Raw genomic sequence first — 12,281 nt, 5'->3', positions numbered from 1 at the left:
TACCTTCTTTAGTCTAGTACCCTCCAAATACATTCATTTCCAGCCAGCCTCCCATGTTACTTAAATACATCGGAATTCTCCAAAGTTAAGCAAGTGTATGGATGTGGTTGAATTGACACACATGGATGTTTTGGACCTATATATGGATGTATGGAGATAAGTTCAGCGTTCTCATATCTAGTGCTGCACAGGTATGTTAGACTAGAGTTCACATTGCAGTTAATTGAACATTTGAGTTGCAGCCAACACTTCTGGAGAATGCAGGAATGAGAAAGGCTGCATTGTACTAAATAATAATAATAATAATAATAATAATTATTATTATTATTATTATTATTATTATTATTATTAATAATATTTCTGTGCCGCCCACACTCCGAGGACTCTGGGCGGCTTACACCAAAGACAGTATACTAAATTGCATATTGCCCCCAACAATCTGGGTCCTCATTTTACCCACCTCAGAAGGATGGAAGGCTGAGTCAACCTCGAGCCGGTGAGATTTGATCCGCTGATCTGCTGAACTAGCAGTCAGCTGAAGTAGCTGCAGTACTGCACCCTAACCACTGCGCCACCTCGGCTCTGTAGTCTGTTTCTGGTAAATATTTGTATTCTGATTAATAGCTTTCCAGTATCTCAAATTAAGCTCCCCAGTTGACTTAACAAGAAATGGCATGAACTATACTTAGTTGTTATTATTATTAATGCATCCTGCTCATGAGTTCTACAACTGTATTCTGTTCTGCCCCACAACCTTGTTTTGTTTTGTTTTGTTTTGTTTTGTTTGGGATGTACCATAATTTTTAGGACTTTGGCCAATTTATCTCTCCTTGGTTGATTCTTTCAGTACTATTTGGTATGACAGGAGACGCTTGCTCCAGGTCCCACCTGCTAGGAAGTATCATTTAGCAGGGCCCAGGGGGAGAACTATTTTGTGCCATGACACATGTCCATCTTAAGGAACATTACCTTTCTGGAGATTAGAATGGTCCCAACCTTAAAGCCTTGATGACTTGGTTCTGTGCTTGAACCCGAGGCCCTAGATTTCTGGTGGAACCCATCATCTAATTGTGTTGACTGTATGATGTTTCTGGTTATGTTGATTGTATGTTGTTTTTGTAGTTTTTTCTTGGCAGGCTATGTACTTTATGTGATTTTTTTATGTGGCTTTATTATTTTTAATATTGCGAGCCACCAAAAATCATGTGGTTGAGATGGACGGCCATATACCTCTAATGAACAAACTAAATGCAGTTTATGATTACTCTGACTGGAATCAACGTATCTTTTAGCCAACCCACATTCTACAAATACTGAAATCTGAGGGCAAATTTTCTGCAAATTATAGCTTGCTCTTTGGTTTCACTACTTCAGATTCTCTGAAGCCCGTCCCTTTCTGTAAGATGTACACGTAGCATTTAAGCAAGGTTTAAACCAAGTACAAATGGATGAAGGCAGATATTTTTTGTTCTCCATTGAGAGTGGAGACAGCAGCCAGCGTGGGTAGTGCCCATCCAATCAGCTTCAAGGACTGAGCCTGTCAATTTTTCTTAGTCCCGCCCTGTTGCCGGGCATGCCCAGTTTTTGGCTCAGTCCTTCAGCGCTGACTGGTGTGTGGGACTTCTCTCTGGCTAAAATTCTCCATTTATTTCCTTCTTATTGGGCTTTTTTGGAAAAATTGACCTTGGACTGCTTTGACTGTGCTCTAGCTATTCGATTTGGACACTGACTGCTGCTCATGGCTGACTTGGACTGTTCCGACATCGTGTTTGTGAGTTTGAATTAGGGAGTGATCTCCGTTAGAGCGATCTCTCCTGGTTCTTCCAGGGGCGTGGGGACTTTTTGCCCTCGATCTCCTCAAGGGAGGGCTTTGGAACTTTGATCTTCGGGGGACAAGCCCTTCCATTGCGCTCCCCTCGCCCCTCGTTACTTTCGCTTTCGCCTCTGGCAATAGCGGCGTTTCGGGAGGCTTCCCAGTCTGGCGCCCGCCATTTTGGATTGTAAACTTTGCCGCCTTTGGGGGAGAGCAATACTTAAACAGCTTGCCGAAACGCTCTCCTTTGCGGCCGCTTGTATCCCGCTATTAGATTTAAGGCAAAAGGTGGTGGGCTGAGTGATTCTATTGAGGAGCTTCGCGCCCCCCCCCCCACTGGTTTTTCTTACCGGTAAATGCGGCCTGGCTAATTACTTGGTGGCTAATCTATGCTAATTGCTGTTGCTGGCTGCGTGACTGCAGCTGAGGAGCTTCGCGCCCCCCTCCCCTCTTCCTATTCTGCAGTGGCCTTATTCTGGAGCCCCCTCTCATTGATCCCAGTGGAGCTTCACGCCCCCTTGATCTGATGCAACATCTGTTTGTTTAGCCACTGGCCACCATTAAATTTAGTGGAGCTTCGCGCCCCCACCTGTGTGCTTGAGTTATAACGGTCACAAGTCTGTGACCTTAATTGTCTGAATTTTTGATTGATTGTTTCCTCGCCCACAGTAACGTGTCAGAGGCCTTTCCCCCCCCCACCATTGCCACCACTCCTCCCAGTTCGTGGAGTTTTTTCGCTCCCACCTTGATTTGTTTGGCCTTGAGGGTAACTATTGAGTGGCAAATTATTCGAGACTGTATTCCGTGGAGTTCCTTTCGCTCCCTTTACTGATTTAAAGTCTGATTTGAGTCACAATCTGGTGTGTGGGGGTCTTACTTCCAATTGTTACCATGCCTAAGGCCCTTTCAAAGTCTAAGCACGGCCGTAAGGCCAGTGCAGGTGAAGTTGGCCAATCAGACTCCACGTCTGTTACCCAGCAATCTGCCAGGGAAAATTCCAGGTCACATTCCAAGACTTCTCAACTGTCACGTTCCCATCACAGATCTTCTAAAGTGGAACAACGTAGAGACAAAGTTTTGACCAGATTATGTGACAAGGCCTGCGCCCAGTCGCCTCCTCCCACTCTTCAACCACCTGCCCCTTCTAATCCATCCACAGCTCCTTTGCCTCATTCTCCTACTCCTGACCAGCTATCTCTCCAAGATTGTCCAGTGACTATTTCCGAGGAAGATTTGTGGGGCCCTGACTCAGTTTCTCAACAGCCAGTCCCTGATCCAGCAACGGTACCGGAGGCTCCTTCTTCTGGGCCTGTACCTGTCTCTTCCTTGAATTCAGTCGTTCCTCCAGATCAGCTACAACAAATGATTGAGGCGGCGGTTCAACGGTCCTTGGCCACCCGTTCGGGCTTCTTCAGTCAACATGGATCGGTCAGAGAGGCCTCTCCCTTTTCAGCGGACCACGGTGACGAAGGATGTTCACATTCAGTTCGATCCGCCTCCTCTACATCATCTCACTACAGTCATCATTCAGCCTTGATCGATGAAGGAGATCCTGATTCTGACCTTTCAGAAGATGAGAACCTTCCTCCAGATCAGCCTGCCTTCACAGGTCTCTTTCCTCAGGCCTTATTCAAATCGTTGCTGTTCAAGGCTGTCAATACGGCTCGTTTATCTTCTCCAAACGCTGATCCAGTACCCCCTTCTTCTTCCTCTGCATCGTTGGACCCGATGTTCGCGGAACCAGCTAGACCTATAACATCCGTTCCTACTCCTCCTCTCTTTCTGGATGTAGTGAAACGACAGTGGGAGTCCCCAGCTTCTGCCCCCCTCCCTTCGTCTAACGACAAAAGGAATTTTCAAGTATCTTCGGACCTTGAAGCTCTTCTTCAAATTCCTTCGGTAGATGCTCCAGTGGCAGCTCTTCTTCCTAACTCCAATGTTCCGGGCGAGCCGGACGAAGGGCTCCGCCCTGATGAACGCAGATCGGATCAGGTTCTTCAAAAGGCCTTTCAAAGTTCTTCCTGGGCGATTAAAGCAACCACCACAGCATCCTTCTTCAATCGGACAACCTTGCTGTGGTTGCGTCAATTACAAGACAAGCTAGCTCCAGGAGATGCTCGTATCAGACAAGACCTGAATAAAATTGTGGCTGCTGTGCAATTTTCAGCCGATTCTACTCTGAATGCTGCCAGGTTCTCCGCTAAATCTTTGGCTTCAGCGGTCACGGCTCGTCGTCTGCTGTATCTCCGTCACTGGCAGGCGGATGCCAGACACAAGTGGCGTTTGGCTTCGGTGCCCTTCAAGGGCACGAAACTCTTCGGGGATGCTTTAGAGCCTTTCCTCACAGAAACCAGGGACAAAAAGAAAGTTTTAGCTGCTGCTTTCCGGAGAGGAGCGCCCCGCTTCTCACCTTATCCTTCTCGCTCCTTCTCTCGAGGTGCAGATGGGGGGTCCTCCTCTTCTTCTCCCTTTCCCTCATTTAGGAGAGATGGGTCCTTCAGCAGACAGCGGGGTTCTTCCGATAGATCATTTAGAGGGCGCTCCTTTAATTTCAGGCGGCCCTTTCGAGGAGGAGGAGGTCGTTTCGCCCGTCGCCGTCGCTGATTGCCCTTTGAATCCCCCCATTGGTGGTAGATTGGGTCTCTTTGCCACTGTCTGGGAAGAATCCACTTCGGACAAGTGGGTACACGCCACCTTAAGATCTGGGTTGGCCATTGAGTTTCTTGCCCCCCCTCCGCGCACCTTTGTTTGTTGCCCGATTTCCCGTAATAATCCCGCCAGGAGATCCCTTATGGATTCTTCTGTTCAGCATCTTCTATCTATCAGGGCAATTCAACCTGTACCTCCTGGTCAGGAAGGATCGGGATTCTATTCAAGGGTGTTTCTGGTCCCCAAATCCTCGGGGGGGTGGCGTCCTATCCTGGACCTCAAACGTTTAAACAGATACGTTGTGTATCGAAGATTCAAAATGCAGTCATTGAAGTCTATTCTAGACGGTGTGCGGAGGGGCGATCTCCTCTCTTCCATAGACCTAACAGAGGCTTACCTTCATATTCCTATCCTCCCATCCCATAGACAGTTTTTGAGATTTTGTTATAACGGAACTCACTACCAATATAGGGCCCTACCATTTGGCCTATCTTCTGCCCCCCGCACCTTTACGAAGGTGCTGGCTGCTTTGGCGGCTCGACTCCGTCTCTGTTCAGTCCGCCTCATGTGTTATTTAGATGATATCCTCCTGTTGTCCCCTTCTGTGCAACAGGCTGCCCGGGATATTCGCCTGACGGTTGAGACACTAGCGGCTCACGGCTTCTCTGTTAACTTGGAGAAGAGCCACCTTTCTCCCTCCACTAGATTAGTACACTTGGGTGCCCTGATTGACTCCCTTCAGGGCAAAGTTTTTCTTTCTCCCGATAGGCAAGCTAGTCTGAGGCAGTTATCTTACCAGGTTGAAGGAAGTCGGGTGGTCTCCCCCTATGTCTTATCTCAACTCTTAGGTAAGATGATATCGGCGATAGCTATTGTTCCCTGGGCTCAACTCCATGCCAGGGAACTCCAATGGTTTCTTTTACCTTTGCAGAAGGCTGGCAGAGGCACTTCATTGAAGCCGATTCCACTCCCTCCGGCGGTACGAAGATCCCTCCGGTGGTGGCGCTCCCCCGCTCTATCGGCGGGGTGTTCCTTCCTCGAACCTTCGAGGGTAGTGGTGACGACAGATGCCAGTCTCCTGGGTTGGGGGGCCCATTGTCAAGGTCAACTGGCTCAAGGGACTTGGACAACCTCGGAAGCTCGTCATCCCATCAATTGGCTGGAATTGAAGGCGGTTTTTCTCGCTCTAAGGTCATTCCGTCACCTGGTCTCCGGAGCCCACGTCCTCGTCCTCACGGACAACGTCGCAGCAAAGGCTCATTTGAACAAACTGGGGGGCACCAGGTCGAAGTCTCTTCTGACTCTGGCAGTCACGCTGGGTGTATGGTCAGAGCGCCACCTGTGTTCCCTTCGGGCGGAACACATATCCGGGGTACAGAATGTTCAAGCGGACTGGTTGAGTCGCCAGCGGATAGACAATGCGGAATGGCATCTCCTCCCATTCCTCTTCCAGGAGCTGTCTCTTCGCTTCGGCCGTCCAGTAATCGACCTGTTCGCAACTCACGAGAACGCTCAACTTCCGCTGTTCTTTTCTCGGTACCCTCATCCTCGAGCGGCCGGTGTCGATGCTCTTCGAACTCCATGGCCGTCGGGCCTTCTGTACGCATTTCCTCCGACGACCCTCCCCAGGGTCATCCGCAAGATTCTATCCGAGCGAGCGGAAGTGATCCTTGTTGCACCTCATTGGCCTCGGAGACCCTGGTTTGCGGACCTCGTGTCCCTATCGGTGACCCCATCGTGGCGCATTCCTCTCTCGGACAATATGCTTTCACAGGGCGCTCTGAAGCACCCAGACCCGGCCTGGCTCAATCTAACCGCTTGGAGATTGAGCGGTGCACTTTGAGGGAGGTTCAAGTCCCGGCAGATGTTGTACATACCTTATTATCCTCCCGACGACCTTCTACAGAACGCATTTACTCTGCCACCTGGAGGAGCTTCTATAACTGGTGTAATCAAGTCGGTGTCATGCCTCTACAACCGTCTATTGTACATATTCTGATGTTTTTGCAGAAGGGCCTTTCCCAAGGGCTCTCCCCTAATACTCTCCGCCGACACATTGCAGCCTTATCTTCAGTACTCACCTGCGGCTCCTTGTCGTCTCTCGCTCAACACCCTTTGATCCGTCGGTTCCTTCGGGGAGCAAAGAACTTGTGCCCTCCTGTTCTGCATCGCTACCCTACTTGGGACCTTCCTCTGGTCTTACAATCGCTTACGAGTCCTCCATACGAGCCTCTTCAGACTACTAGCCTCAGGCTTCTCACATGCAAGGTTGCCTTCCTGGTGGCCATTACTTCAGCTCGCCGCATTTCTGAGCTCGCCGCCTTGTCTACTCGTCCGGATCTTTGCGTTTTCCACACTGACCGGGTGGTGCTCCGTTTGGACCCGACCTTCGTGCCAAAGATCAACTCCGTGTTCCACCGTGCCCAGGAGCTTATCCTGCCTAATTTCTGCCCCCGACCTACTCACCCTCGGGAGCATCGTTGGCACTCCCTTGATGTCCGACGGGCACTGCGGGTTTACCTGAAGAGGACGGCTCCCTTCCGTCGTTCGGAGTCTCTCTTTGTATCCTTCTTACCTACTTCTCAAGGCAGTAAGGTCTCGTCTTCAACCATCGGTCGTTGGATTCGCCAAACTATCGCCACAGCCTATGATGTTAGATCCCTTCCGCGACCTTCAGGATTGACAGCTCATTCCACCCGCAGCGCAGCTACGACGGCAGCTTGGGCGACGCAGGCTTCGTTGCTGGAAATTTGTAGGGCTGCCACGTGGTCTTCTCCTAGCCCCTTCATCAGACACTACAAACTCGATCAGTTTGCGTCAGCCGAAGCCTCGTTTGGTCGCCGGGTTCTGCAGAGAGTTGTTGCCGGAGAAAACAATGCGGTCCAGCGTGATCCCCCCCTATCATCGGGACAGTGAACTTGGGTATGTCCCACGCTGGCTGCTGTCTCCACTCTCAATGGAGAAGGATCGTTGGTCTTACCTGATACGTTCCTTCTCGTTGAGTGGAGACAGCAGCCAGACCCTCCCTCTTTTTCTGCACGCTGGACTCAAAAGAACCTTTCTGTTTTTCTGTCTTGCTTTCCTTGTCCCACACACCGAGTCTGTCTTCCAGTCTTCGCCAAAACTGGGCATGCCCGGCAACAGGGCGGGACTAAGAAAAATTGACAGGCTCAGTCCTTGAAGCTGATTGGATGGGCACTACCCACGCTGGCTGCTGTCTCCACTCAACGAGAAGGAACGTATCAGGTAAGACCAACGATCCTTCTCATTTAATGGTACTTAATCTTGGAGATAGGGAAGAGAATATTCATACATTTGTTGATTATGTCTGGGTCTGCTTATATCACTCGTATAACTCTATGAGGGAGACAGGCGGTTTAAAGGTGGGATGGATGGATGGATGGATGGATGGATGGGTAGATAAGTAGATAGGTAGATTATATTTCAACAGTATGCTTCTTTTTAGTCTAAAAACATACCCACTTAGTATTTCAAGCTAAGGTTTTGAACATTCATTTCATTTCTAGTGCTATTTTCAGTGAAATAATTATGAAATATTTACATAGGGCACAATGCTTTGCATCTTGCGGCCAAGAATAACCATGTTGACTGCGTCAAGAGACTTCTTCAGGTGAGGTGTTTTATTCCCCGTCCCCCCCCCCCCAACACTTCTGGTTTTCTGATTAAATGCCAGCCTACATTAAGCTTTTCTCTGGAAGTAGCCAATTAAATGGATTTAAGAGTTTCCAACAGGGTCCATCTAAATTACTGAATTATTTTAAGCCCAGGGCTTGTGAGTAGAAGATCCTTAGATTATATGGTTGTTTGCTGCTTTCCTTTGCACCACAGTTTAATGGTGCTGCCTGCTCTATATTTTCTTCTTGCTTGTATGATCTAGTAGGTACAATTCACATGAAATGCCATATAATTGCATGTACTGGGAGTGGTAAATGTTAACTTTTAACATCTGACAAGAATTATTTGATGTCAGGCTAGAAGCAGGAGTCCTCAAACTTGGCAGTTTTAAGACTTGTGGACTTCAACTCCCAGAATTCTCCAGCCAGCATAGCTGAAGTCCACAAGTCTTAAAGCTGCCAAGTTTGAAGACCTCTGGGCTAGAGAATAAGAAGACCTGCAATTGCCTAAAGAAATTGTTTGTTGTGAAAAGTGCTAGATTAGTTGAAAGTAGTGATCGTCCGGTTTCTTAACATCTAATAGCAAAGCTTAAGCCATGAATCAAGCTCTTTATTTTTACAATAGGGTGGGAAAATCTTCTTGCCTGGATTCTGGTATAGACCCATGCCATTAGATGTTGGTATCAGATTTCTATACAGTTTTCCACTTTTCCCAAAGTTGTACACTACAGAATGAGATGGAGAGAAGGGCAGTCTCTAAAAATCCAATATATTGTCTCCTGTGAATGGAGTTCAGTCCTCTGTCCAATGTTGTCATATCTGCACTCCTTTCTAATGTAGTAGACTCACCATAGTCTTTAGTCAGCATTTTTTGGGTAGGACTGATATACAGGGGGTACAAAACCACCTACTAAGTTCAGAACTGACATTGTGTTCAGATGTTGAGCAGGCATGAACTTGGTTAGCACTCAGATAAGAAATCTTCAGGAGATCCCAGCGCTGTAGCCAGTCCAATCTGAAAGCGTGCTGGAACAAACCAGTTAAATTAGAAAGACTGAAGACTTCCTAAGAGAACCGAAAAAAAATGACTTCCCTCAAAGTTACTACCGTTATACCACCCTCTGCGGTCGCATGATTGCAATTTGGGTGCTTGGCAGCTGGCTATACATTAAAGCAGCTGCATCTTTTTCATGCTTACGAGGAAGCCCTAAAAAGATGTAGTTTTTTTTTAAAGAGAATAGAACAGAACAGAACAGAATAGAATAGAATTTTTTATTGGCCAAGTTGTGATTGGACATACAAGGAATTTGTCTTGGTGCATATGCTCTCAATGTACATAAAAGAAAGGATACGTTCATCAAGAATCATAAGGTACAACACTTAATGATAGTCATAGGTTACAAATAAGCAATCAGGAAACAATATCAATATAAATATAATTGCTTCACCTCTTGCAGCCTTGCAACTAAGCAGTGTTGGATGATCAAGTCTGCAAAATGGATTTAATCCCTTTCTAAAAACATTCAGATTAATTTTGCCCTGAACATCTAGTTAATTCTGGATAAGTCTCAAAACTAGTTTGATACTCACCCCAAAAACTTTATTCCAGTACAGTATTGCAATTTACCTTTCAAAATCCTTCGTGTATTTAACTAAGGCTCCTTTTTTTGTCATTCTACAGTCCAAATGTCCAGCAGAGAACACAGATAGCTCGGGAAAAACCGCTTTACACTATGCAGGTATTTATTACATAATCATCTTGCTTCTCTCCATTGACATAAATCTAATATAATTTGTGCCTTCTGCTTAAAGTTCAGTAAGAACTTTGACAAACAAGAAGGGTAAGACTGAATTGACTACATCAGGTCACTGATTATTTTAACTGCTTTCATTATATTCCCATAGTCAAGATGGGGTTGAATGAGCTTTGCTGAGTAAATATACAATGGAACCTGATAGAGGTAGTCCTCACTTACTGACCATTTGTGAAGGACTAAAATAACAACGATGTTGAAAAGATAATGTTATTTATTTATTAAAATTATTGGCCTTTGTGGTCCACTTATAACCTTTGCAGTGTCCTTCAATCACGTGATTGCCATTATAGCTGCACTATCTTGGGAAAACATGAGCTGCTATATTGATGTGCTACATGCTCTGAAGCACCCTTTTGACTTCAAATCTGAAGCACTGCATAGTTCTAGCAACAAATTATGTTGTTGCTAGAGCTTTGCTGGCTGAGGAATTCTGGGATTTGAAGTCCAGAAGTCCTAAAGTTGCCAAGGTTGGAGACCCCCTGGGCTAGACCATGAAAATGTGATAAATATAATCACCTGGTGCAGCTCCACACTGAAGTGACTTTCTAAAAGGGCTTTAAAAAGAACTAGTCAACCCATGGCACATTGTTTCAGAGTTACTTCTTTACCTAAACAGACAATCAAAATGACAACAGATGGACAAAATAGCACTGAAAATGGGGGTGACTGTGGGGGTCCCATAGATTCCTATAGGGAAGCTGTCATTCTGGTGGGAGGGGGGGAGGCTTGGAGGATTTCTATATGGAGTTTCTGTTTCTATTCCTTGCTTTGCCTGGCTGTAATTTTCGGGACCTTGGGAAGGGGGAAAGGAATGTGCCTGGAGCCAGCTGCCTTATCTCGTCTCTGGAGAAAAGCAGCAGAGTTGCCTTGGAGACCGGCGTTTATCACCTTCTTGGCTTGAGTTTCCTATAACATCTTCACACCTCAGGATTGGCTCAATGATGAATTGGACTTCGGGAGATGCCCTGTCTGCAATGGCTTAATCTAACGTTTTGAGCGGGAAAATTTAGTTCCTGCCTACATCTCTTGCTATCACAATCTTCCAATAAAAGTTCCTTTTGAGATGGTTTCTGTTTCAAGAGTTCTGCTTTCTTGAGAAGACTGGTGAGGCAGGACCTTACAGCGACTTCCAAATTTTTGCTGGCTTCCCCATTGAATTGCCTTCTGAGAAGCTGATTGGGAGCGCTGGAAATGATGATCAGGGGGCTGTGACTGATAGCAGGAATGCAACGGCGTTGAAAAGCTACAACTTCGCCAAATTTTAATTTTATAGGAATTACAAGTTCCAGATTTTGGACACATTCTTTAGGTTAGCCCGTTTGAGGTGCATTGTTTCAAAAATTGTTGCCCTATGACACACCGTTTTGCTCAGTTTAAGTTTACAAACTGACAAACAGAAGAATTTAAGAGTATATACTGCAGATCTTCTAATTTTGCAATTCTTTTTTTTCCCTTAAGCTGCCTCTGGCTGCCTTCAAATAACTCAGCACCTGTGTGAACACAAGTGTCCAATTAACATCAAAGATGTGGTATGTAATTATGATTTCATTGGCATTTCTTTTATCCGTTTAAGTTTTTAAGTGTCTTTCAGTTCCTGAAATATTATTAAAACCTAGTTAGCAATTTTGTTTGGCATTCCTTATCCTACCATTTTTTAATAATTTTGCAGAAAAGGAGCTAAAGAGGCATGTCCAGATATCCCAACATAGATATTTATAATCACTCATTTCACTTTCAGAAGTGCTGTTATTAACTAGAAAGCATACAGTCAAAAAAGCCATCTGCTATATAAAGTATCAGCTAGCTTTTATTTTGGTATCTGGTTCTGCACCAGGATCAGAAATTCAGAAGGCATTAATGAGAAACGTTCATCTAAGTATTAAAAGGATAACATTGCAATAATTTCATAATGAGAGGCAAGTTTAATGCTGTTTAACAACTGGCAGTCATGGGTCATATTTATTTCCATCTGATGATTATTGCCATTGTAACTTCTTTATTTATGCTGTTCTGATTCCATGTCCGAGCTATCTAACTTCATTAAACTTCTTGGTTCATTTTTCTTACTTGTTTTATGTAAAGCAAGCCATTCAACTCCATTCAGAGAAAGAAGATTGAAATTAGCTTTCGAGCAAAGCTGGACTGCCAGTTCTTTCCACGATATCTCTATGCATAAAGAACAACAATAATGACAATCTCACACAACTTTTCCTTTAGTACAGGGGTGTCAAAATGGTGGCCCTGTACATTACACACAGATACATTACACACGGGCCATGCCCACCCCAGTTCCGCGAATGGGGAAAACGTCGCAAAACATCACGTGACGGCAACGTGATGCGGCGAGTTTGATACCCGTGCTTTAGT

General features: G+C 45.9%; 1 protein-coding gene across 3 annotated transcripts in view; it reads left to right on the top strand.

The window, feature by feature from the left end:
* The window catches only part of RAI14 (retinoic acid induced 14), a 113,796-nt gene that overhangs the window by 82,678 nt on the left and 18,837 nt on the right, over positions 1–12,281 (top strand). For all 3 annotated transcript variants that reach the window (XM_070938907.1, XM_070938909.1, XM_070938908.1), the window contains exons 5-7: positions 8,029–8,093; positions 9,779–9,836; positions 11,373–11,443. In XM_070938907.1, the coding sequence (XP_070795008.1) occupies positions 8,029–8,093; positions 9,779–9,836; positions 11,373–11,443 (194 nt within the window). The remainder of the gene's footprint in view (positions 1–8,028; positions 8,094–9,778; positions 9,837–11,372; positions 11,444–12,281) is intronic.

This window comes from Pituophis catenifer, unplaced genomic scaffold, assembly GCF_029215685.1.
Source record: "Pituophis catenifer annectens isolate HBS135680 unplaced genomic scaffold, rPitCat1.0.hap2 SCAF_2, whole genome shotgun sequence".
Taxonomy (NCBI): Eukaryota; Metazoa; Chordata; class Lepidosauria; order Squamata; family Colubridae; genus Pituophis; species Pituophis catenifer.
Note: the sequence above shows the minus strand (reverse complement) of the source record. Positions and strands in the feature narration are given on the sequence as shown.